The 26817-nt window shown below is 46.6% G+C and overlaps 1 protein-coding gene across 3 annotated transcripts; it reads right to left on the bottom strand.

Moving 5' to 3' along the window:
* Nucleotides 1–4475: 4475 nt before the first annotated feature.
* MLF2 (myeloid leukemia factor 2) lies at nucleotides 4476–24670 on the bottom strand. Of its 3 annotated transcripts, none has more exons than XM_063435036.1 (10): nucleotides 24541–24670; nucleotides 18826–18933; nucleotides 18611–18743; nucleotides 18149–18184; nucleotides 17333–17386; nucleotides 17037–17051; nucleotides 14111–14242; nucleotides 7052–7211; nucleotides 6693–6857; nucleotides 4476–5178 (listed from the first exon to the last, which is right to left on the bottom strand). In XM_063435036.1, the coding sequence occupies exons 2-9, from the start codon at nucleotides 18876–18878 to the stop codon at nucleotides 6697–6699; spliced, it is 744 nt and encodes a 247-aa protein (XP_063291106.1). In that variant the 5' UTR covers nucleotides 18879–18933; nucleotides 24541–24670; the 3' UTR covers nucleotides 4476–5178; nucleotides 6693–6696. The 3 variants fall into 3 exon arrangements, with proteins under 3 accessions (XP_063291106.1, XP_063291105.1, XP_063291107.1); XM_063435035.1 differs by lacking the exon at nucleotides 24541–24670 and adding an exon at nucleotides 24359–24523; XM_063435037.1 differs by lacking the exons at nucleotides 17037–17051; nucleotides 24541–24670 and adding an exon at nucleotides 24359–24522.
* Nucleotides 24671–26817: the final 2147 nt, after the last annotated feature.

Here is a 26817-nt window from a genome sequence, read left to right as displayed (position 1 = left end):
TGGAGGCCACCGAAAGGGCCATACCTTTGGCAATCATGCGAGTGATGTCCAGGGAGGCTTCAGAGCAAAATTCAGTAGCAAGGCTCATATCCTTGAGACTTTCCAGGAGATGTTCTCTACGGACACCCTGACCAATATCTTCCTCCAAATTAGCGAGCCAAACTCTTAAGGCCCTGGAGAGAGTGGTCAGCGCCACTGCCGGATGAAGGGCGGAGCCTAGCGCCAGATAGGCTTTAATTAGGTCACCATCCATACGCTTTTCCATAGGTTCTCTTAAGTATGCCATGGAGTCTATAGGAAGCGTGGTCTTTTTAGCCATATGGATCACTGCGGCATCAACCTTGGGAACCGAATTCCAAAGGCAGCAGTCCATGGTAGAATAAGGATAAGTCCTTGCGAACTTGTTTTTCAAGGTGGACTTCCTCTCCGGCTTATTCCACTCCTGAAGGATCATGTCCTTTATAGAGGAATGCACTGGGAACGTTGGTCTATTAGGTTTCAAATCCTCAAAGAACCTGTCAGCCTCTCCCAATTCAGACTTCTCTTCCGTGAGGCTAAGAGTGTCTCTGAGGAGGGTAATAAGCCGATCCACAGATTTAGAGTCCAGAGACCTGGAGGCATAGTCAGCCTCCTCCTCCCCCTCATCAGAGACCTCCCACAGGTCCGGATCCTCCTCAGAGCTGGAAGACTGAGGTTCCGCTCTGCGTCTCTTAGGAGGGCCGCCACATCCCGTGGTAGACTTAAAGCCCTCAGCAATTGCACGGGAAATCCAAAGCTTAAGGTCGTCCTGCGGTGAAGTCTTACTGGGGACATTAGCCGCTTCCGACAAGCATTCCCTGCAGAGGTTCCTTCCAGGTGGAGCAGGTGATGAACAATTGATGCATCTGTTGGTCTTTTCTCTGGATTTTCTCGCTGGAGAATCCAACTGTTTGCTGGGGCTGAAATAAAGCCATATATAACATATATTACAGGCTCAGCATGGCACTCTTTTAACAACCCCCCCTTGAACAAAATAAATGGCTCACCTATGTTTTCTAGAGAGGGATCTAGCAGAGGCAGAGGGAGAATCCATACTATAAAAGGAACAAAGGCAAAATCAGAAACACATTCCTAATAAGTCCAAAAGTGCAAACTGGAAAGCAAACCCAAAGCCCCCAGCAAAAACCATGGAAACAGGCAATCCTACCTCATAACGGCAGAAAACACACTCCAGGCAGCCAGGAGACAGCAAGAAGGAGAACTGGCGAAATACAGACCGAAAATCAGAAGTTCCGAACAGCTGACAGGCAAGTGTCAGTATTCCCCTGTTTAAACACCTCTGCGCCCGGTCCGCGCATGCGCAGAGCGCTGGAACGCACGCCATGCGTTCCAAGCCTCGCGGCCAGCGCGAGGCACTTCCGGGTTCGGCAATTCTGCGGCTGGAACGCACACCTCGGCAAAACAGCAACGCTGGCCGAGGAAGAGCTGAACACAGCCCCCACAGGGACAGCAACTCCCAGAAAGCCCTCAGGGGCAACCCAGGGCGTGCAGGCAAGAAACACAACTCCCAATAGAACACAACAGCACCCTTCATTAGGCAGACAGCAGTATGGATCCCCAAAGCACTGCCAGCAAGGTAAGGGGGGGATTTCAACCCCAATTACTAGGGGCACTTCCAGAACAAGGGGAAATTTTTAAGGATAACCAACCCCAGGAAGCTTAGAACAGTGTCTCCCTCAAACACTAGATATACATCCCACGCAGCAGTTCAGTACTTACTCTGAACCTGACCCAGTTAGTCCTGCTCATGCAGGCTGTTTACTGGGTCCTTCAAATGAAGAGAGGCTGAACTTCATTTGGAACGAACCCACGACAAACGCAGGAAGGTGGCCATAAAATAAAAGTAAAAAGTCCTGTAGAACTTGCTAAGGACAGGAAAAAAGACTGTGGTGTAAGGGGAGGAGGGACTCTTTATACCTATCAGTCTAATTAATTAATCTAATTAATTCCTGTCCTGTGACTGCTAAGGGAGGAGCTACCCATAAGTGATGCTGCCATGATTAGCCAGGAATTAAATGTTTAAGAGTATAAGTCCCATATACAAACTGGCACTCGCCAAACACATAAATCTCTCCCAGAGACAGAGACCACTTAAATGGATATGCAACCAATAGAAGTTGATATTAAAGTCAAGATAAGGTCTAACTCATGGGTAAATTCCCTACACACTGCTGCTTCAAGGCAGCCTATCACTGGCTGTAACGAACAGACTGTCTAGCTGGCTAAACGGAGTAGCTACTTCAAAGCAGCCTAGCACTGAAAAGTCCACACATGCTATCAGGCTGGCTGAAAAGAATAGCTCGATCTATCTCCTAATGATAAAGGCGTGTGACCGCGCCGAAACGCGCGTCGAGCGTTTGCCGGTTTTTTGGTTTTAATACTGGGGGATGCAGACGGCTACTTTATATTGGGGGACTTAGCATCGTAAGAGACTATTGAATTTAATGCTCAGGCATGTGAAATACCGGACTGCCTGCATAATAGCGATCGCAGCAGCAGCACTTAATAGTGTTAGGAGATAGATCGAGCTATTCTTTTCAGCCAGCCTGATAGCATGTTAGTATAGGTTTCAGTTTCTCTCTCTAACTTTACTATCTTTTTTGTAAATCACTTAAGTGGTCATGGTGCTTAGGGGTAACCTTTTAAATTTTGGGGTATAGATCAATGCACAAAGTGACAGTGGGATAGAAGGCATTAGGGATTGCTTTGAATTGCCTATGCATTTTCTTGTTTTTAATATTTAGAAATACATGGTAAGGTGACCGATAATTGTTTGAAACAAAAATATTTTTTTGTTGACCAGAATGGCAGTAATAAACCAATAGTATAGTCACATAAATACATGTTTGTATTACTAACACTATAGTGTTGGACTAGCAATTTGGTTTCCAGCCCCCCTCGGATTGCAATAAAAATGTTTTCAAACTTACCTTTTCTCCATTGCAGCAGCTGGCCGTATCTCCATGGCTAAGATCATCAATCTTGATGACCTCAGCCAATCCCAAGCTTTTTCCATAGGAAAACATTAGGAGGTTATTGCACAGCAAAACACAGCACTGCGCCAATCAGCATCTCCTCCTAGAGATGCATTGAATCAATGCATCTCCATGCTGAATGTAGCTGCTGCACATTGTTTATCTCTAAAGTAAGAAGCACCTCTAGTGGCCATCTGACTGCCACCAGAGGGGTTATTAGGCAGCAATGTAAACACTGCCTTTTATCTTACTCAGACACCAGAAGTGCTACATTAAGCTGCAGTGGTTCTGACAACTAGTGTGTCCCTTTAAGTCTTATCTTTTTATGACCAGTAACAGTTTGTCGTCAAGATTTTCTTTGAGGAACCGGCTACAGACTGTAATAATCCACTCTGTTAATAATGCATGGCTGTCTAGATGTGCAGAACACTTTTCAGGTTGAGGCAACATGACCTTTTACTGTGCAAAAATAAATATAAGCACAGGAGACATTGTGAATTCTTTTAAAGGAAATACATGAACATTACTTTAAGTCAGCCTCCGGATCACCAAAGCTTATCACTTAAATAAAGACTTTAGTCCTGGGTGCCTCTCACATTTGTGGAGCGTTGTTGGCAGCTGGTGGACATGAGGAAACTAATGCTCTTTGTACAGCTAACGATGTGACATAAACAGGCAATTCCAATGTACGATAAGGTCTTTAGGGACTAGGAAACAGCACAACTACAGTTCCTGGAGCGTCCTGGTACTATCACCTGCTTTAAAGTTGAACCTCTTAGAAGCAGTTTGACAGGGACTAGAGTTTTTCTCATGCCCAGAGACCACTTCCTCCATAGATTAATTGATATTGTAGATTTCTCACTTCTGTATTATCAATGTCATTTTCATCCAACCTAGAGGACAATGATTGACTATGAGTGCTAAACTGGCCCCCAGCACACTGCGCCAATAACAGCCACACGTTTTGAATGGGTGTAATGGTCATTGATAATGGACGTGATACCAGTTCTGAGCGCTCGGGAGAATTCTAGTTTTTGTCAAATCACTGCCAAACTGTTTGACATTAAAGCAGGGTGCTAAGACACTAAGCAACACAATCACAACTACTCGCTGTAGTGCTTATGTTGCTTACAGTATCATTATGGGATTTTCACAGTCAAACAAAAACAGAATATCTTTGGATAATTTAAATTGTAAAGGCTCGGTCACTCAACTTTCTTTAAATTTTTAGTTCTGCAATGACTAAATACAAAAAAAATTAAATTAAAAAAAATTAAGATTTTAATTCTCTTGTCATCCAGTATATCGTGCCTTCCGAAGTTATAAGTTGCTCCATGTGTTTGGTCACTGGTCTCGAAAAACTTGAACCAGCAGATGTACACATGGAATTAGGACATATCAGACAAGTAGTGATTCTGGTTATTTGTACTGTATCAAAAATTGAATGCATGAGCAAACAAGATGAGCACCTTCTCCTTTTATTAATTTAATTTTACAATTATTAAACCTTGTGAAACAAAAACCTGTTATACTACAAATCCCTACAAGATAGAGCATAGCTTCATCCATATCTCTACCACCTGCAGTGTCTAATCCCAATGCCCACCTAAATAACAAGATATTTATCCCAAATTCAGAGCACTCGCCAGTCTGGAGAGAGCAACAGCACTGGTCCCTTCCTAATAAATATCTGTCCAGTAAGAAATTTCCGAAGAGCTTCTATCACAATTCCTCTGTACAGAACATCTCCCATCAACAGCTCCCCCACACATCATACTAGAATTTTCAAACTATGTCCACCTTGTGGGAAGAGCATTGCATAACCCCAACCTAACCTTAACTAACCCTGCCCCCCTCCCAACTAATTTCCATTCCACCCCACATATCGGCAGAAACTCATTCTTGAGTTCATGGTTGGCATAATAATAATAATAATAATAATAATAACAATAACAATAATAATAATACTAATAGGGAAAAATTTCAACATGAGAGAAATTTAGGGGGCTGGTGGGATGACAGAGGAGGTGACGTAGAGGAGGGTTTCAGGGAAATGACAGGACATTATAAGGGTGGTCAGGGAGATGATGGCGTGGTCCCACTGGGAATATTCAGAATGTTCAGAGTTTTCTTGTTCCATTTCCTGGATCCAAATGATGAGAAGCTTTAAAAAAAAAAAAAAATACAGAATAAAGTCAGAAGCACAAAATAAGTATGCAACAAAGTACCTGTGAAGGTTAAGAGAAAGACATCTGAGCTGAAGGAAAGAATGAACAACCAAAGAATGGTAAAGCCTATAGTTTTGTCAAGATGTGTAAATATTTCCCAGCACCCAAAAGCCAACTTCATTTAGCTCAGGTCTTGGCAATTACGACAGCTTTGCTAAGACACATACAGAGTTATTCACCAAGCTCTGATGGGTAATAAACTGAAGCCCAAATTGCAAAGTTTAAGCAAAATACCCGACATGGGTAAAGGGAAAAAAATATTAAAAAAAAAAAAAAAAAATCTACATCTTGGTTATAAACTGCGTACTGAAGACTGCATTTTGCTACTTGGATTTCAATTAGAAACACTGAATGTGACGGTAGGTAAGAACCATTCGGCCCATCTGCCCAATTTTCTAAATACTTTCATTAGTCCCTGGCCTTATCTTATTGTTAGGATAGCCTTATGCCTATCCCAGGCATGCTTAAACTCCTTTACTTTGTTAACCTCTACCACTTCAGCTGGGAGGCTATTGACTACTGTTGTAAGTTTATTTATTAACCTTGATGGACTGGCTATAAAACCCAAGCTGTAGACTGTTATATACTAGCGCGGTCTTTTTACAACTGACAAAACACTGGCAGAACTAAAGGCTGTGCCTTCCTTTGACAACGTAGTGATAATGTCAAGAAGGAGACCCTGATTAATTTATGTCAAAGAAGTGTCAGGTTTGTTTACAGCAAAAATAAAATAAAATCAACAACCTATAATCAATTTACTTGCAATATAGTAAAGATTGGGATTTTAGTCAAAGGGTCCAGGGAGACAATGCTGAATGAGACTATACAATATGTTTCACATGGCCTATCCCCAGCCAACTGCACTTTTGCCATCCTAATGTGGACTTCTGGAGATTATGGGTGTTTTTCAGTAGACTCTGAATTGTAGTGAAATTAAATTCAAATGGCACAATTAAAGTGGCAATGTCTCATCACAGTCATGGGGTCTTTGACAAATTCACAAAGTCCCCAGACGGTGACCGTGCCGCTTTAGGGAAGCAACAAGATTGCAGTGTCTCTTCCAGGTGTGTTTGATGGGGGTTGTCTGCCTATAGATGCATCTGCAGGAAACAGTGTAAATGTTTCTCATTATGGAAAATGGATATCACAACAGTATCTAAATAACTTGTGAAATTACTCTTGAGTAAGTATTGTATCCCATCAATGAGATGACCTTGTAATGTCCCCATTAAGTTGTAACAAGTTTTCTGTTTAATAAAAACTACCCCTTAATTTTATGCGTTGAGCCGGTGTTCACAAATAAACAGTAACATTTATAGATCAAGATTTAACAAAAGGTTACCAAATCCACAACTTTAAATCGTTATGTTGGAAGGGAAAATAGAAACATTAAAAGCAGACTGTGAGAGGAAATTAAACGGGCCTGTGCCTCCCGGTTCTTTTCACTCACCCATTCACCAGTCGTAGCGGCGAGATGGCCTGCCTGTGCTGTCTTCCGGTGCTTGAATGGCAAGGCGCTCTTCTTGTGCCCCTCGTCTCCTGTATGTGACTCCCCTTTGACCTCTGTAGCGGGAGGTCTCTCTTTGCCACTCTTCATCAAACCCAGCAGCTTCATCTAGAAAGAAATAGGCAGTGATATTGGTGGGTGACTTGGTGTTGGCTGCTGGCATCACTAGCACAGACAAAAGAGCCATATAAGGGAAACACATAGATGAAAACTGAAAGGCAAAGAAGCACACATGAGTCTGACAAGGAAGAGAGAAATAAAAGGCAGTTGGGACAAGAGAAGAAGTAGTGAAGAACTCATACTTTCGTCCATGTTGATATACTCCTGCATTTCTTCTCTGTCGCCTGTGCGGCGGTTGTGGGAGCGTTGCATAATGTGAGCTCTCTCACGTATATGGTGCCCGATGCTCATCTGCTCCACACCACTGTCCGAGTCTCTTACCGTGCGTCGCGTCTCACGAATCTACGAAAACAAGCAAAAACACAGAGGGTTCATCACAAGTGCAACAAAAAACACAATTTATGTTTCTTAAATAAATATGTGGTACAATAGTACAAGACGGGGTACCTTGTAGAATATATACTCCTACTACACAACATAGGAAGAATGTGTAGGTTTACTTTGTGGTTGGTGAAAATTCACATTTATTGGCATATTTGTTTGAAGCATAAGTAGTGAGTATTTACAAATTTAAAGTTATAATAAGCAACATTCTTTCAATACACTCACCCATTAATACAGTATTGTACTTTAGCACATTAAACTACAAGCAGAGACATTAAAGTCCCTACGTCACTTTTCAGTATTTCATAAATACTACAAAATTGATAAAGAGAATAGAGCATTTCAGGTACGAAGAAAGCTTTAAAAAAGTAAATCTCTTTAGTTTGGAAAAAAGAGCGCCTCAGAGGGGACATAACATTATACAAAATATATTTGGGGTCAGTACAAACCATTATCTGGAAATCTATTCATAAACAGGGCTATACATAGGACACGAGGTCATGCATTTAGGCTAGAAGAAAGGAGATTTAGTCTAAGGCAAAGAAAAAGGTATTTTTTTTCACAGGGAGAACTTTAAGAATGTTGAATTCTCTGCCTGAAGAGGTGGTTTTATCAGAGTCCATACAGATGTTTAAACAGCAATTGGATAAATACTTGCAAAAACATAACATACAAGGATATAATTTTTTTATTTTTTTTAGATTTAGTTTTGCTGTGCTAAAGATGTTACAAACCAGCCTGCAATGCCACAACAGCAAAGACAGGCAATTCAAAGCTTACAATGTCATGACATGTATGTGGACTATCCTCTCCTGCGAACACCGATGTGTTGAGGAGGCTGGGGTTTTCCTCCCTGACTCCATCTCCTGGGAGGGTTCGGGCGCTCATGCTGATGGTGTGTTGGGGATTCACTGGTCTCAGTGGCCTTATTAGCAGGTGCCTGCGTCAGAATAGGGGAACCGAAACAGCGCAGCATGTCGCAGAATGCATTGCAGATGCTGTCGAAAGCCGCTAGAAAGTCCTGTCGAGGTCTCTACCGCCATCTCGGAGGTGAAGACTAGGCCCCTAGGGTTAGCTGGGCATGCACAGCTCAGTAAGAGATGGTCAAGCGTGGTTTTAGATGCCGTGATATTCCTCACCGGCCAGGGTGAAAAAAGGGTTTCCTGTCGTAGATTTCACCCGAAATATATACAAACAAAATGTGTGAACACAACCCCAGTGAAAAATAGTGACAATTGAAAACGAACCAGAACTTCCCTGTGTGAGGTGAAGTATCCAGAAAAGGGTCCCCAAAGACTTCCTCTTGTCTTCAGCATAAATACAAAATAGAATAGGGGATAATCTGCTAAATACAGATAAAATGGAAAAACATAGTGTTTAACTGTGTGAGAGTAAATGAAGATGTATAATTTACAATTGGCCACTCACAAATTGTAAGAGCTTTGAATGAAATCCTTTTCTTCAATATTTTCTATATTCATCTTCATACTCCCATCAGTAGGTTGGAATATTAACTCAAAAGAGAAAATATATGGATAAATAAAGTGCAGTTCAAGAGTAAAGTAAAAAAGAAATGTAATAACTTACATATAAGTTAAAAACAATTAGCATACCACCACTCGACGTCCTACGCGTTTCGTCCTAAGATGGGACTTCCTCAGGGACTTGGTGCATAAGTAACAGCAAAAACAAATGTGGTGGTATGCCAATTGTTTTTAACTTATATGTAAGTTATTACATTTCTTTTTTACTTTACTCTGGAACTGCACTTTATTTCTCCATATTTTCTCTTTTGAGTTAATATTCCAACCTACTGATGGGAGTATGAAGATGAATATAGAAAATATTGAAGAAAAGGATTTCATTCAAAGCTGTTTTACATCTTACAATTTGTGAGTGGCCAATTGTAAATTATACATCTTCATTTACTCTCACACAGTTAAACGCTATGTTTTTCCATTTTATCTGTATTTAGCAGATTATCCCCTATTCTATTTTGTAGATTTCACCCGGTTGGAGCTATTCTCCGATCCAGGGTGGCGTTCAGAGAATTTGGCTGGTTGGTCCGGGTATCATAAAATAGAGATCTGAAGCTCTGGGGAGATCAGCGCCCTCAAGTCCTGGGTATCCTCTGATGCCTCTTCACCTCCCTGACATCCTCTCCAAATAGCGCTATGGTTGGTGGACAGGGAACCAAGTGACACCCAATCAGTGATTCACCATATTGTGGTACAGTTCCGAACTATTAGGTCTTGACTTCTGTCAATTTTCCGATTTTGTTTCCCTGGTTGGTACTGAATAGTAAAGTTATAAAGGTAGGAAAGCCAGGCTCCACTATAGTAGTCTGGCATGGCCTCCGGCTACGCAATTTAACCAGAACAACGGGTGATATATTAGTATGGTAAAATATGTCCATACAGATAAATCTGCAGTTGAGGCATTACTTTTTAATGGCTGCATAGCAGACTTCTCAGGGCAGAAGCTTTTGACTCATGTAAGCAACTGCATACTCCTGTCCATCACCAACCTGGCTCAGGCTGGCTCCCAGTCTAAAAATAGAAGCATCTGTCTTAACAGAAACATTTTAAAGGGGTCAGAGGCAACCACAGTGGAGCGTTGGTTAAAGAAGATTTAAGCTGTTGGAAAGCTGTCTCTCATTCTGGGGAGGACAGGTCCTTTAGGGGGAAGATTCATAGGTTAAGCAATGGCGCTATAGTCTAGTAAGAAAAATCTGTAATAACCTGCTGTTCCTAGGATGACCAGTACCTGGGTTTCTTTTTGGGCATGAGGCCAATTAATTACCACCTCAACTTTTGCTGGTTCATGTCATTTCTCCCCCCCCCCTCCCCCAGTCTTCCTAAAGGTGTCCTATACAGTCCCGTATGTGGGAAGTGCTCCTCCCATGTCGAGCTGCAGATGGCTACGTCATCTAAGTAGGCAGGAGCATAGTCCTGCAGCCCAGAGAAGTCAACAACCATCTGCTGAAAAGTATTGGTGGCATTCATTATCCTGATTAATTACTCAAAATTGCTACAGGGAAAACTGGATTATAAAGGCAAACTTTAAAATGGCTTCTGGGTCCAGGGGGATTTTCCAAAAGCACTTACACAAGTTGATTGTATTCAAGTAATTCCTTCTGGCAATGCTAACAGCTCATCCACCTAGGGTATAGGGTGGGTGTCAGTCATGTAATTTAAGAGATGGTAATCTACACAGAACCGTATGGACCAATCTAGCTTAGGAACGAATACTACTTGGGATGGATAAGGACTACTGGAGGGCTCGATCACCTTTAATTTCTTCTCGCACACTACCTTGGGGATACGGTAGGCGGGTTGCCTTAGGGGTGCCTGCCTGTGTACTGAACCCAGTTTATTCAATGCTTCAATTGCTTAAGGATTTGCCCCCTTTGTCTGGGACTTAACTCTTCCCCTAGCATCATGGTCTTTATCAATCTGGAGTATTTCCCCTAAGTAGGTCAGGTAGGGAGAGGTGGTCACTGTGCTCTCTCTCTACTGCGGGAACGCAAACCACCACCACCGCCTCTTCTCCATCTAGCTATTCCTTCATAATGTTCATGTGGAAAATCTTACAGATCCTCTCATCCATACACAATGCGACCACATAGGTGGTGTCATATTTGTCCCACCATCCAATATGGTCCTTGTCAGGCTGCCTGTAATTTGTCCTGTTTGGTTTCAATACAAATACCTTCTGGCCTATTTGGAAAGTGCACAGCCCCTAGCACCCAGATCATACCTTGACCTCTGGTGGTTTGGAGCAAAACAAAGATTTCCCTGTCAGTCAGGGACTCAAATCAGTCCTACAGCTACAAAAAGCATGGGGCAATTGAGGTCCTCTAACCCATGCTCTCTTCCTCCTAGTGTTCCTGTGTGAAATTTGTGGGTCCCCTCACTTTAATTCCATGTAGCAACTCAAATGGAGAGAATCCCGTTGTACATCTAAATATGTGAAGAGGAGATGCGGCAGGAATTGTTCCCAATACCTACTGGTAGAGGCAAACGTGCAAAGCACCTGAGGTGTGTCGTTGAAGCATTCGCATTAGCTGTTGGTCTGCAAGTAGTAGGGCGAACTCAGGTTTTGCCTCACAGCTTCCAGAGCTGTTGAGTAAGATCGACCATGATTTGGGTACCCTGGTCAGAAACCTACTTGTAAGAAAATCTTCACTAGGGCATCGACCATTGTTTGTCTGAATACTGGAATGTGCTACAGCCTCTGGATTTTGGGTAGCATAGTCTCCCACTGATCACTCAGTCACCCTATTTAGCAGTTCGCCTACCACTAGCCTTACACCTTTCAGCACTCTGATCAGTCGTGGCCTTAGTCCAAAATCTGTCTAGAGTTCGATCCTCCCAGATGTCTTTTTCAAACTTTGCTGGGGTGTCCCAGGTCAGTGAGGGAATGTCAGTTGGGGCAGGAGTATTTTGTATCACCTCGTATTCCACAGAGTGTGAGGGGGTGGCTGTTCTGGTCTGGAGCCTAGTGGTAACCTGTTTTGGCAGAGGTCGGTGTGAAGCTGAAGGTGATTTCCCAGCAAAACCTCTGCAGGTAAATCCTTGATGCCCACCTCCAGGTTGCAGGCATATGTTCCCCAGTCCTGGAGTATTTGGGCAAACATCAGATGGTCCTGCCACTCTCACTGCCATGAAGAACTTACTTTAACTGGGTTGGGGACCAAATTATGCTGGAACAGGGTGAGCATAGCTCTGGTGTTTCCCAGCCTGTTAACTGCTGTTAACTGCTTGACCATTGAGGATAGCAGTCTGTCTGTGGTGCTGGTTGTCCCTTGTTGTTGTTGTTTGAACTGAATCGGTTTCATGTATGGTGGTCCACTGTTCCTACTCAAAAGTTTATCTTCTCTTGGATGTGTCCTATTTGGTTGCACTTAAAACAGCATGCTCCGTTTCTCCGTGTAGGTGCTGGGGCTGTCAAGACGACAGTGGGATTTGGTCGGATGATGCCTTGGATGGGGAATATATTATGCCTGGGTCAGTGTACCGGTCTGGATGCGTTCTTTACAATCTTTGACCATCCTGATATTAATCTTCCACAATAGTGGGTCATCTGTCCTATACCCAGTTGTGCTCCTCGGATTTCGCAAAGTTGTAAAGTTATTCTAATGGAATGAGCTCCAAGGTTTGGTAGCTCTGTAGTCTTACAAAGTCCTCAGAATCATCACCGGTAAGTCTCAGGATAATCAACATACTGAGCCAGCATTGGTTCTTTTACCTTTTCGTAGTTAGCGCTGTATCCGCAGCCCTCCCTGTTAATTTGCGGATCAGAATTGAGACCCAGTCAGTGGGATCTATGCTTTACAGATCGCACGGTCTCAAAATCCTGAAGGCTATGTAAGGCAATGTTTTCCTTCATCCAGTCGCTGATTCTTGTGAAGTAACAGCGTCCCCAACATGGTGCTGTATTTCAGCCATGCAGATCCTGTACTCCCACTCAGGCTGTAGCACATTGGTTGCCTCGGCCATCATTTGGCACACCAATTCGGAGGAGGGATTGGGAGCCAACCACACTCTTACCTTTTTCTGAAGGTCAGACTCCTTGGATCCTCCAGACGATTAGGTGCTGGTTCGGTCACTCTCCACCAGCTCAGCCACAAGGGAGGTCTTAAAATTGTTGCGAGCATGCTTTCCTCTAGGCTCATTAAGTCTTTTGAGGTTCTCCTCTTTAGGCCGTGGAACTGCTGCTTCATCCACCGAGAAGGAAGAGCCAGCTTGAAACGCTTTGTATCCTGTTTTTAGGGAGTCTATCCCTCTGCTACCATTAATTTGACTGAGCTTGATACTCAGTCTGAGTATCTCCATCAATTCTTTTTCAGCAGTATACCTTCAGTAATTACAGCAGATCACCTAGACATCAGCCGAGACTTGATGAAGGGTGAAAACAGAGTGTGTTTTATTGAACCAACTGACACATTTATACATAGCCAATGCATATAGAACCAGCAAGGGATGGTTCATACAATAAAATACAGTTCCCTACCCAGCGCCACTCTGTCCGGGGTGCTAGGAGTTAATTTGCTTTACACCCTCCACCCCCTCCCCTCAACAGACAGGGGTGCCAGGAAATCCAAGCCCCTAAATTTACCTTTCCAACATAGTATACCCACAACACAGACATCCCTAGATAGGTCACCTCCTGAACGACCTTCTTTTCAAAAAAGCTCCCGGATGTGAGATACCAAGCCCAAGCAAGAGTACTTTAAAGTTTCACCAGGTCATGGACATCCTTCGAGCCAGCACAAATTTCCATAAAGTTTTGCTGTTGCTCCCGGTTAGAGTTAAAGTAGACCAACTCCTGTATATCCACAGATGCCTTATCACTGTCCTGAGTTTGTCCCCAAAGACTAAAAATCTGAAAATCCACTCAAGTGGCAGCGTGTTGAAATTTCACTGCTGTTTTCAGATACAGTAAGGTGGTCCTGGCCTCGTAAAACAAGTTCCTAGAGTTCTGGGGAGAAGAGCACCTGCAAGTCCTGGGTATCCTCTGATGCCTCCTCACCTCCCCGATATCCTCACCTAATAGCACTGTGGTTGGTGGTCAGGGGACAGAGCGACACAGAATCACAGATTCACTGGATTGCAGTACAGTTCCAATTCGATAAAAAAAGTTCCAAAGTGATTGAGGGTATCTCCCGGTCATGCACTCTGTGCGAGAAGGTGTTCAGGCGATCCCCTGAGTTCATCCAGCTGGAAGTCAGAACAAGCACCAGCCCCCTCCCCCCACAATGACAACAGCCCTTATTTGTGGAGTTTAATGTCAGGGAGAAGGAAACCTCCATGACAGATGTATTTGTACCAGTCCTTCCAACAGATTTTACTTACTCCACCCGGTGCTAAGCGTGTCTGTGAGGTCTCCTGATACACCTTTGGAGTGGTGCTCCCTCCCATATTGGAATAGGATATAACCGTGGATGAGGAGAATGTTTGACAGTTTGACCCTGAAGAGATCTGCTCCTGTGAGAAGCAAAGATAAGATAAAATTAAAAAAACAAAGAAAAGACACAAAAACAGGTTTACAAATGGCCAGATAGTGAAGATGCATGCAAGCTTTGAATATGTGAAAGGATTGCTTAAACTCCTGTATCACAACAGCACGTAGTGTTTATGTAACCAAGTGGCCACGGGCACCATTCCAGGAGGCGCGCAGATTCCCAGGAAAGTGTCAAACCTTTTAACGACTACTAATACTTCTACTTATTGTGGGGCAGCACCAGGGAACACTTTGCACTATTAAACATGAATATGGTGGAGTGGTTATGGTGCCTAGATTGAATGTTTAAGTAGTCAGATAACATGGGCTGTATAAAAAATAAATTAAAAAAATTACAAAAGTAAAATTCAGAGTGGAGTTTGAGGAGTCGACAACTTATTAATGAACCAATTTCAATGAAATTACATACAATAAATGCTTAAAGGACCACTCTAGTGCCAGGAAAACATACTTGTGTCAAGAGCTGCGCGCGCATTCAGCCGGTCACATAGGAAAGCATTCATAATGCTTTCCTATGGACGCTTGCGTGCTCTCACTGTGATTTTCACAGTGAGAATCACGCAAGCGCCTCTAGCGGCTGTCAATGAGACAGCCACTAGAGGAAATAGGGGAAGGCTTAACCCATTCACAAACATAGCAGTTTCTCTGAAACTGCTATGTTTATGAAAAAATGGGTTAACCCTAGAAGGACCTGGCACCCAGACCACTTCATTAAGCTGAAGTGGTCTGGGTGCCTAGAGTGGTCCTTTAACGTATGGAGATTTGTTTGACTGGTACAGAAGATGACATCTTTTAAATTCGCTCCATTTGCCACCTTGCAAGTTCGGGCTCTTTCAATTACATTGTTCATAACATTAGTTGATGTTTGAGGCTAGATATTCTCCTTGTGCTGCTCAAGTGTACGCTATTTGTTAATGTACACCTACTCATTCAGATATCCCCACAGGAAGTAATGAGGAGCTGAAAGGTCTGGTAATTTCAAATTCCCAAATTAACTGGCTGCCACGTCGCCTGATTTTTTTTAGCTCCCGATTACTTCCTGTGGTGATATCTGAAGGAGCAGGTGTACATGGGAAAAACAAAAATTTAAAATAAATATCACATACAATTGAGCAGCTCAAGGAGAATATCTGGGCATAAATGAGTGCTACAGCCTCAAACATTAACTAATGTTATTAAGAACGCAATTGAAAGAGCCCAACTTCGCAAAGCGGCAAATGGAGCTCATTTAAAATCGGTCATCCTCCGTACCTAGTCAAACAAAATCTCCATACATTAAGCATTTATTGTATGTAATTTCATTGAAATTGGTTCATTAATAAAAAGGTATTGGCTCCTCAAACTCTATTCTGAATATTTTTTTTTTTATTCACTACTGATAACTATCTGTCTGGTGTTCAGTGAGGTCTTTAGCAAGTTGACCACATCATGTCCAGGCATACATAGAATAAAACCGCTCTGGAATTGCCAGCCAACGTATAGAATGTGACGGCAGATAAGAACCATTCGGCCCATCTAGTCTGCCCAATTTTCTAAATACTTTCATTAGTCTCTGGCCTTATCTTATAGTTAGGATAGCCTTATGCCTATCCCATGCATGCTTAAAACTACCTAACTGTGTTAACCTCTTCCACTTCAGCTGGAAGACTATTCCATGCATCCACTATCCTTAAAGTAAAATACTTCCAGATATAATACATTTTTAAACCTTTGCCCCTCTAGTTTAAAGGACCACTATAGTATAGGGTCTCTAGGTCCCCCCCACCCTCAGGGCCCCGTTCCCGCCGGGCTCTAGGGGTTAAATCTTATCTGTTTTCCCCCCGCGGGGAACGTTCCTCCTCCTTTTCGCCGTCATCTGCTAAATGCGAATGCGTGGCAAGAGCCGCGCGCGCATTCAGCCAGTCCATAGGAAAGCATTCCCAATGCTGGAGTCTTCTCACTGTGAAAATCACAGCGCCTCTAGTGGTTGTCAATGAGTTTCTCTGAAACTGCTATGTTTACAGCAAAAAGTGTTTATCCTAGAGATGGACCTGGCACCCAGACCACTTCATTAAGCTGAAGTGGTCTGGGTGCCTATAGTGGTCCTTTAAGACTTTAATGTCCTCTTGTTGTGGTAGTTTTTCGTCTTTTAAACATATAGTCTCCTCCTTTACTGTGTTGATTCCCTTTATGTATTTAAAATGTTTCTATCATATCCCCCTGTCTCGTCTTTCCTCCAAGCTATACATGTTAAGTTCCTTTAACCTTTCCTGGTAAGTTTTATCCTGCAATCCATGAACCAGTTTAGCAGCCCTTCTCTGAACACACACACACACACACACACACACACACACACTCTCTCTCTCTCTCTAAAGTATCAATATCCTTCTGGAGATACAGTCTCCAGTACTGCGTACAATACTCCAAGTGAGGTCTCACCGGTGTTCTGTACAATGGCACGAGCACTTCCCTCTTTCTACTGCTAATATACATGTGGAATGCAATAATCTGAAGATATAGTGCTCTGAAATAGGTGTCCCATACAGGAACTACATTTTCCTTTAAGCCTGCCTCCTTCATTCACACAAACATTATTTGCCTTTCTTACAAAGCAGATAGATTACATTGACAATTCTCCCAATGTGCCTCAAACTGTGCTTTTCACTTTATATATAGCCTGCAAAACGATGAGCTTGCCCCCGGGCTCCTGGGTCATCTTATACGGCCTGCAAGTCATGTAGCACATGAGAAGAATGTATCATGAAAGAAGCTTCTCACATGTCCTTTTCTTCCCTGCGTTAAATATGACAAATATTCATCACAGTGAACTAACCTATACAATTGTAATAGCATATACAATATGAGACGATTAATTGTTGCAGCCCTACAGAAAAAATAGAGAGAGGAGTAGCCAGGCTAGAGAGAAGGGGACAGACCGTTATGGTTGAAAGAAATCAAGAAAAATAAATAAAATAAAAAAGTGGAAAATATTACATTAAAAAAATAAATAAAATTTTTTTAAAGTACACAAGAAGAAAAACAAAGATAAAAAAAAATAAAAAAGGCATACTCACCATTCCACCCATGAGATCATTCATCATTCCGAACATGTCCATAAATCCTCCTCCCTAAATAGATTCACATGAAACAATTACAAAACTAACACCATGAATTTGTACAATATGCACACTGCATCTCATTCATCCTTTCAGGGTTCGATAACAAATAGCTATACTGTGTGCACACCAATATCCCAGAGCTCTGAGCCAATACTTTCGCTGTATGTGCAATTTGTCCCAACCCTAAGCCAAGTCAAGACTCAAATCACAACATGTACTGTGTGTCTGATTCTAACCAAAATCTGAGCTTGGATTAAATTCTTGCACAGTGTGTAAACACAGCTCATATCCTAATCCAACTCCAGGACAGTAACAGTCTATACACAGTGTGCACACCCAGCTACAGTTCTGGCATGACACAGGGTTCAGACATAATCCTTCAACAGGATGCACACCTAGCCAACATTTCTAAACCCAGGGTTCTGCAATAATCCCTATACAGTCTGCTCAACCAAAGTACTGTCCCTAATACACAGGGCACAGCAGCAACCTCTCTATTGTGCCTACACCAAGTCCTGATCCTAACCCAACTAAGCCCTATACTGGGAGTACAACCAGACTATTTCAAACTAACTCAGAGCTAGGAAAGCAATCCCTATACCAGTGTGTGCGCACTCAGTCCTGATCCTAAACTAAATCGGTAAACACCACACACATTAAATCAACATCCAGTTACAATATTAGCCTAAATTCTGGCTGAGGACTCAACCTCTTCCCACTCACAAATGACAACATATATACATATACAAAGCCTACACAATGTACACTCACCATTCCCATCATTCCAAAAGGCGTCACGGCACCGGGCTAAAACGATCAGGATCACAAAAGGACATAGAAACAGAACAGATACATCATGACAAAGTAATCAAGATAGGATATTCACAGTGCACGTTATTAGAACAGATAATTGTGCTGTTTTAACGTCTAGTGTAGATGGGGATGGAGGAACATTATCAGGATAGGGTAGACTAATGTACGGACATTCGACTACATTTAATGAAGAAAGGGTTTTTTCCTCTGCAATAACATTGGCCGTTCACTAGTAAAGTTTTAACATATACACAACAGATGTATTTCAGCATCACCCAGAGTACAACTATTTATGATATCCAAGTGCAAATTGTCACTATGTGTACAGATGATGCTCGCTCTGGATCTTATGTGAGGAATCTGACAGCACATTTACAGGACATAGGTTTGTATTAAACATACAGGAATATTGCTGCCTACCTGTATGCTACGGGGATGTGCAGGTCGGGGAAGGCCTGAAACACTCCCATCTGTAATTCCTAGGAATGGGGACATCCCAAAATTTCCAGAAAACATGCGTCTCATGTGCTGGCGATGCAAAGCAAAGGGGTCCCTGTAGAAAGAATATGCCAGATTCTAAACATTAGCCATAATTCCATGGGAACAAGTTACAAGAGACCAAAATATGCACTCACATCATAAACATGGCTGGGTCTTGAGGCTCGGTGTCTCTCATAAAGCGAAACATGATGGTTTTCACAGTGTTTCCCTCTGCGTTAACGTTGCTTGTTCACTAGTAAAGTCTTAACAGATAAACAACAGATGTATTTATCAGCATCAGACCAAGTAAAACTATTATTTTACTTCCATAAAGCTTGACAAAGCGAATATTTCCAGACATTATACAGTTTTTGGATATAGGGCTGTCAAAGTCCTTGTCACACTGCATACCCAAAATTGCCCATCTTCTGCTATTCCTGCACACCCAGAACAGGTACTGTACACCTTCTGCTTTTCTTGCACAACCAGCACAAGCCATGCACACATTTTGTTACTCCTGCACACCCAAGTCTAGGGTATACACACATTCAGCTATTCCTGCACACCCGGTCTTGGTCACATTCTGCTGTATCGACAATTCTTCCAGCGCACGCAACCCACCTCTTACATTTTCTATGCTACTACAACACACACAGCCCTGTATATTCATCTTTACCTGCACACACAGCCAGGTACCTCCCCTGCTATTCCTGCACACGCAGCCATGCACCACCCTGCTATTCATGCACACGCAGCCCTGCACCACCCTGCTATTCATGCACACGCAGCCCTGCACCACCCTGCTATTCATGCACACGCAGCCCTGCACCACCCTGCTATTCATGCACACGCAGCCCTGCACCACCCTGCTATTCATGCACACGCAGCCCTGCACCACCCTGCTATTCATGCACACGCAGCCCTGCACCACCCTGCTATTCATGCACACGCAGCCCTGCACCACCCTGCTATTCATGCACACGCAGCCCTGCACCACCCTGCTATTCATGCACACGCAGCCCTGCACCACCCTGCTATTCATGCACACGCAGCCCTGCACCACCCTGCTATTCATGCACACGCAGCCCTGCACCACCCTGCTATTCATGCACACGCAGCCCTGCACCACCCTGCTATTCATGCACACGCAGCCCTGCACCACCCTGCTATTCATGCACACGCAGCCCTGCACCACCCTGCTATTCATGCACACGCAGCCCTGCACCACCCTGCTATACATGCACACGCAGCCCTGCACCACCCTGCTATACATGCACACGCAGCCCTGCACCACCCTGCTATACATGCACACGCAGCCCTGCACCACCCTGCTATACATGCACACGCAGCCCTGCACCACCCTGCTATACATGCACACGCAGCCCTGCACCACCCTGCTATACATGCACACGCAGCCCTGTACCACCCTGCTATACATGCACACGCAGCCCTGTACCACCCTGCTATACATGCACACGCAGCCCTGTACCACCCTGCTATACATGCACACGCAGCTCTGTACCACCCTGCTATACATGCACACACACAGACCTGTACCACCCTGCTTTTCCTGCACACACAGCCCTGTATCACCCTGCTGTTCCTGCACACATAGATATTCATCTTTTCCTGCACACATATCCAGGTACCACTCCTGCACATCCCCTGCACACACCGCCCCGTACCACTCCGCTAATCCTGCACACACCGCACCGTACCACTCCGCTAATCCTGCACACACCGCACCGTACCACTCCGCTAATCCTGCACACACCGCACCGTACCACTCCGCTAATCCTGCACACACGGACCCGTACCACTCCGCTAATCCTGCACACACGGACCCGTACCACTCCGCTAATCCTGCACACACGGACCCGTACCACTCCGCTAATCCTGCACACACGGACCCGTACCACTCCGCTAATCCTGCACACACGGACCCGTACCACTCCGCTAATCCTGCACACACGGACCCGTACCACTCCGCTAATCCTGCACACACGGACCCGTACCACTCCGCTAATCCTGCACACACGGACCCGTACCACTCCGCTAATCCTGCACACACGGACCCGTACCACTCCGCTAATCCTGCACACACGGACCCGTACCACTCCGCTAATCCTGCACACACGGACCCGTACCACTCCGCTAATCCTGCACACACGGACCCGTACCACTCCGCTAATCCTGCACACACGGACCCGTACCACTCCGCTAATCCTGCACTCACGGACCCGTACCACTCCGCTAATCCTGCACACACGGACCCGTACCACTCCGCTAATCCTGCACACACGGACCCGTACCACTCCGCTAATCCTGCACACACGGACCCGTACCACTCCGCTAATCCTGCACACACGGACCCGTACCACTCCGCTAATCCTGCACACACGGACCCGTACCACTCCGCTAATCCTGCACACACGAACCCGTACCACTCCGCTAATCCTGCACAAACGGACCCGTACCACTCCGCTAATCCTGCACAAACGGACCCGTACCACTCCGCTAATCCTGCACACACGGACCCGTACCACTCCGCTAATCCTGCACACACGGACCCGTACCACTCCGCTAATCCTGCACACACGGACCCGTACCACTCCGCTAATCCTGCACACACGGACCCGTACCACCTTGCTATTCCAGGACACAAAGCCCTGTACCCCACACCCAGATATTCTGCACATAAAGTCCTGTACTACCCCCCCCCCCCCCTTGATATTTCTGCACAGACAGCCGTATACCCCCCGGTATTGCAGCATACAGAGCCCTGTATCCCCTGATTTTCCTGCACATAAAGCACTGTAACCCTTGATATTCGTGCACACAAAATCCTGTACCCCCTCTATTCCTGCACACAAAACCCTGTAACCCTTTATATACCTATACATATACATAAATGCACACATCCCCTTACCCGACTATTCCTATACATATAGCCCTGTACCCCCCCTCCTATGTTAGCACACACAGCCCTGTACCCATTGATATTCCTGCACGCAAAGCCCTGTACCCTCTCCGCTATTGCTGCACACACAGCCCTGTACCCCCCTAAGCCCTGCACCCCCCTAAGCCCTGCACACACATCCCTGTACCCCCCTAAGCCCTGCACACACAGCCCTGTACCCCCCTAAGCCCTGCACACACAGCCCTGTACCCCCCTAAGCCCTGCACACACAGCCCTGTACCCCCCTAAGCCCTGCACACACAGCCCTGTACCCCACGGCTATTGCTGCCCACGCAGCCCTGTACCCCCCGGCTATTGCTGCCCACGCAGCCCTGTACCCCCCGGCTATTGCTGCCCACGCAGCCCTGTACCCCCCGGCTATTGCTGCCCACGCAGCCCTGTACCCCCCGGCTATTGCTGCCCACGCAGCCCTGTACCCCCCGGCTATTGCTGCCCACGCAGCCCTGTACCCCCCGGCTATTGCTGCCCACGCAGCCCTGTACCCCCCGGCTATTGCTGCCCACGCAGCCCTGTACCCCCCGGCTATTGCTGCCCACGCAGCCCCCGGCTATTGCTGCACACACAGCCCTGTACCCCCCGGCTATTGCTGCACACACAGCCCTGTACCCCCCGGCTATTGCTTCCCACACAGCCCTGTACCCCCCGGCTATTGCTGCCCACACAGCCCTGTACCCCCCGGCTATTGCTGCCCACACAGCCCTGTACCCCCCTAATCTCTGCACAACCCAGCCCTGTACCCCCTGCTATTGCTGCCCACACAGCCCTGTACCCCCCTAATCCCTGCAAAACCCAGCCCTGTACCCCCTGCTATTGCTGCACACACAGCCCTGTACCCCACTAATCCCTGCCCACACAGCCCTGTACCTACGGCTATTGCTGCCCACACAGCCCTGTCCCCCCCGGCTATTGCTGCCCACACAGCCCTGTACCCCCCCCCCCGGCTATTGCTGCCCACACAGCCCTGTACCCCCCGGCTATTGCTGCCCACACAGCCCTGTACCCCCCCTAATCCCTGCACAACCCAGCCCTGTACCCCCCGCTATTGCTGCACACACAGCCCTGTACCCCACTAATCCCTGCCCACACAGCCCTGTACCCCCCCCGACTATTGCTGCCCACACAGCCCTGTACCCCCCGGCTATTGCTGCCCACACAGCCCTGTACCCCCCGGCTATTGCTGCCCACACAGCCCTGTACCCCCCCGGCTATTGCTGCCCTCACAGCCCTGTACCCCCCCGGCTATTGCTGCCCACACAGCCCTGTACCCCCCCGGCTATTGCTGCCCTCACAGCCCTGTACCCCCCCGGCTATTGCTGCCCACACAGCCCTGTACCCCCCCGGCTATTGCTGCCCACACAGCCCTGTACCCCCCCGGCTATTGCTGCCCACACAGCCCTGTACCCCCCCCGGCTATTGCTGCACACACAGCCCTGTACCCCCCCCGGCTATTGCTGCACACACAGCCCTGTACCCCCCGGCTATTGCTGCACACACAGCCCTGTACCCCCCGGCTATTGCTGCACACACAGCCCTGTACCCCCCGGCTATTGCTGCCCACACAGCCCTGTACCCCCCCGGCTATTGCTGCCCACACAGCCCTGTACCCCCCCGGCTATTGCTGCCCACACAGCCCTGTACCCCCCCGGCTATTGCTGCCCACACAGCCCTGTACCCCCCCCGGCTATTGCTGCCCACACAGCCCTGTACCCCCCGGCTATTGCTGCACACACAGCCCTGTACCCCCCGGCTATTGCTGCACACACAGCCCTGTACCCCCCGGCTATTGCTGCACACACAGCCCTGTACCCCCCGGCTATTGCTGCCCACACAGCCCTGTACCCCCCCGGCTAGTGCTGCACACACAGCCCTGTACCCCCCCGGCTAGTGCTGCACACACAGCCCTGTACCCCCCGGCTAGTGCTGCACACACAGCCCTGTACCCCCCCGGCTAGTGCTGCACACACAGCCCTGTACCCCCCCGGCTAGTGCTGCACACACAGCCCTGTACCCCCCCGGCTAGTGCTGCACACACAGCCCTGTACCCCCCCGGCTAGTGCTGCACACACAGCCCTGTACCCCCCCGGCTAGTGCTGCACACACAGCCCTGTACCCCCCCGGCTAGTGCTGCACACACAGCCCTGTACCCCCCCGGCTAGTGCTGCACACACAGCCCTGTACCCCCCCGGCTAGTGCTGCACACACAGCCCTGTACCCCCCCGGCTAGTGCTGCACACACAGCCCTGTACCCCCCGGCTAGTGCTGCACACACAGCCCTGTACCCCCCGGCTAGTGCTGCACACACAGCCCTGTACCCCCCAGCTAGTGCTGCACACACAGCCCTGTACCCCCCGGCTAGTGCTGCACACACAGCCCTGTACCCCCCGGCTAGTGCTGCACACACAGCCCTGTACCCCCCGGCTAGTGCTGCACACACAGCCCTGTACCCCCCGGCTAGTGCTGCACACACAGCCCTGTACCCCCCGGCTAGTGCTGCACACACAGCCCTGTACCCCCCGGCTAGTGCTGCACACACAGCCCTGTACCCCCCGGCTAGTGCTGCACACACAGCCCTGTACCCCCCGGCTAGTGCTGCACACACAGCCCTGTACCCCCCGGCTAGTGCTGCACACACAGCCCTGTACCCCCCGGCTAGTGCTGCACACACAGCCCTGTACCCCCCGGCTAGTGCTGCACACACAGCCCTGTACCTGTATTCTCTCCGCTATTCCTGGACACACAGCTCTGGGCCTGCGCTTTCCCCGTTATTCCTGCACATAACTTTATCAATACCCCTCAGTAAGCAGGCCGCACAGGCAGCACAGCATAACAATAACACTGCCCAACACCGGAAGTGACGCCACTGCTGGCCCTGCGCGAGGCCTCCTCTTACCGGAAAAGCCCTGGGCTGCGGTGACGTCACTCCCGCAGCTGGTTGGGGGGGGCAGTGAGGCGGCGGTCTGTCTGTCTGTCTCTGGGATACAGAACAACGGCCGGTGGGGTCCGGGGACCCGCTGGGCTGCAGGAAAGGGTCGCCTTTACTTGTGTCTCTAATGCTTAGAGCTCTCCGCCAGAGTGCTAAACAGCAGAGACTCTTCCTTGTCAGCGGTCTCCGGAGTAATGGCGGCTGCCAGAGCTGACTTTGTTGTTTAGAACTTGGGACAAGGCTTGTAGCACAGAGGGGGAGATCCATTATTATTATGTTATTATTCTTGTTATGGTTTGAAAATTGCTGCAAAAAAACAAAAAGGGAGCAGTTGCCAATGGAATGCATCCTTGGGGTCCACTGGTTTCCATGCTGATTGCTCCACTTTTAAAGTGAATCTGGCCCTTTTCAGTATTTCATCAATATATATTCTTATTTGAATACTAATCAAGACTGCGTTGGAATATAATTTCCTTGAAATGCCAACGCAATCCAAAGGGACTACTTTGTCTTATGGTAAAAGTCTGAGGTTTACAAAGGGCGAAGCTTTGCAGCCAACGTTTCTGCAACGCCTGCAACCAAATGACGGCTGTGGGATTTAGACTCTGTCTATGCAGGTTCTCGCTGGATCCCCCATAGACCTCAGTGTTGTAATATCGCACGTGTGCAGGAGTATAGCACTGAATTGGTTCCTGTTTACTTAAGCATCAGGACTACAGCACTAACACATGGGGACCTCTACTGTCAGAACAAAGACCTGGGAAACTTTAGTGTCAGAATTTAGACCTGGGAATCTGTACCCTTCCTATTGTGTTTTTATACCCCACCTCCTCTAGATTGTAAGCTCGTTTGAGCAGGGTCCTCAACTACCTATTGTTCCTGTTACATTTTGTTATTGTCTCATTTGGTAAATTCCCCTCTTATTGTAAAGCGCTGCGGAATAAGCTGGCGATATATAAATAATAACCAATAATAATAATAATACTGTCAGAGCGAAGACCTGGGAACCTCTACTGTCAAAATGTAGATCTGGGGACCTCTACTGTCAGAACACAGACCTTAGAACCTCTACTGTCAGAACGTAGCACTGGGAACATCAACTGTCAGAACATAGACCTGGGAACCTGTACTGTCAGAACAAAGACCTTAGCTTAGAACCTCTACTGTCAGAACGTAGACCTGGGAACCTGTACTGTCAGAACACAGACCTTAGAACCTCTACTGTCAGAACGTAGCACTGGCAACATCAACTGTCAGAACATAGACCTGGGAACCTTTACTGTCAGAACGTAAACCTGGGAACCTCTACTGTCAGAACGTAAACCTGGGAACCTGTAGTGTCAGAACGTAGACCTGGGAACCTGTACTGTCAGAACAAAGACCTTAGAACCTCTACTGTCAGAACGTAGAACTGGGATGCTCTACTGTCAGAATGAAGACCTGGGAACATCAACTGTCAGAACGTAGACCTGGAAACCTCTACTGTCAGAACATAGATCTGGCAACCTCTACTGTGAGAAAAAAAGTGATGGGAACCTCTACTTTTGGAATAGGGACCTGAGAAGGAGAGTGGGAACCTAGTCTGTCAGAATGGGGACCTAAGAAGAGGAATTTGGTCCTCTAAAGTCAACACAACACCAGGGAAGGGGTGATGGGGACCTCTAATGGTGGAATCAGTATCATAAAGAGTGAAAAGGGCACTTTAAAAGAGCTATATGAACCTGTAATGGGGGATAGGAACAAGGGCAGGTGAATAGGGACATGTAATGATGGGGACCTACATAGGTGGAATGAGGTCCTTTAATGGGGAAACAGAATCGGAGAATGGAGGATGGAAATGTCTGTTACATGGTAAGGGGGTTGAAAATACAGAGAAACATAATGGGGGAAATTTGGCATGGCAAGGGGAATTCAACAACTATACCATGGGTCGTCAACCTGGTCCCTACCGCCCACCAGTGGGCGTTTTAGGATTCCAGGTGGGCAGTAGCAGAATCCTCCCTCCAAAAAGGAGAAAGAAGGAACAGAGTAATTGTAGAATATGAGAAAGAAGGAGCAGATTACTTGTAGAAAAGGAGAAAGAAGAAGCAGAGTACTTGTAAAAAGGAGAAAGAATGAGCAGAGTACTTGTAGAATAGGAGAAAGAAGGAGCAGATTACTTGTAAAAAAGGAGAAAGAAGAAGCAGAGTACGTGTACAATAGGAGAAATAAGGAGCAAAGTTCTTGTAAAAAAGGAGAAAGAAG

The sequence above is a fragment of the Pelobates fuscus genome, chromosome 10 (assembly GCF_036172605.1).
Source record: "Pelobates fuscus isolate aPelFus1 chromosome 10, aPelFus1.pri, whole genome shotgun sequence".
NCBI classification, from domain to species: domain Eukaryota; kingdom Metazoa; phylum Chordata; class Amphibia; order Anura; family Pelobatidae; genus Pelobates; species Pelobates fuscus.
This window is presented reverse-complemented; position numbering and strand designations above follow the sequence as displayed.

Bases quoted from the DNA above. Each gene is read 5' to 3' on its own strand.
- MLF2 (XM_063435036.1), bottom strand. From the start codon at position 18,878: ATGTTTCGCTTTATGAGAGACACCGAGCCTCAAGACCCAGCCATGTTT. The intron at 7,212-14,110 runs GTAAGTAAAATC...TTGTTTTCGTAG, and splicing joins CACGCTTAGCACCGGGTGGA to ATTCGTGAGACGCGACGCAC. The intron at 6,858-7,051 runs GTATGAGTTCTT...ATTTCTTTCTAG, and splicing joins GTATATCAACATGGACGAAA to ATGAAGCTGCTGGGTTTGAT.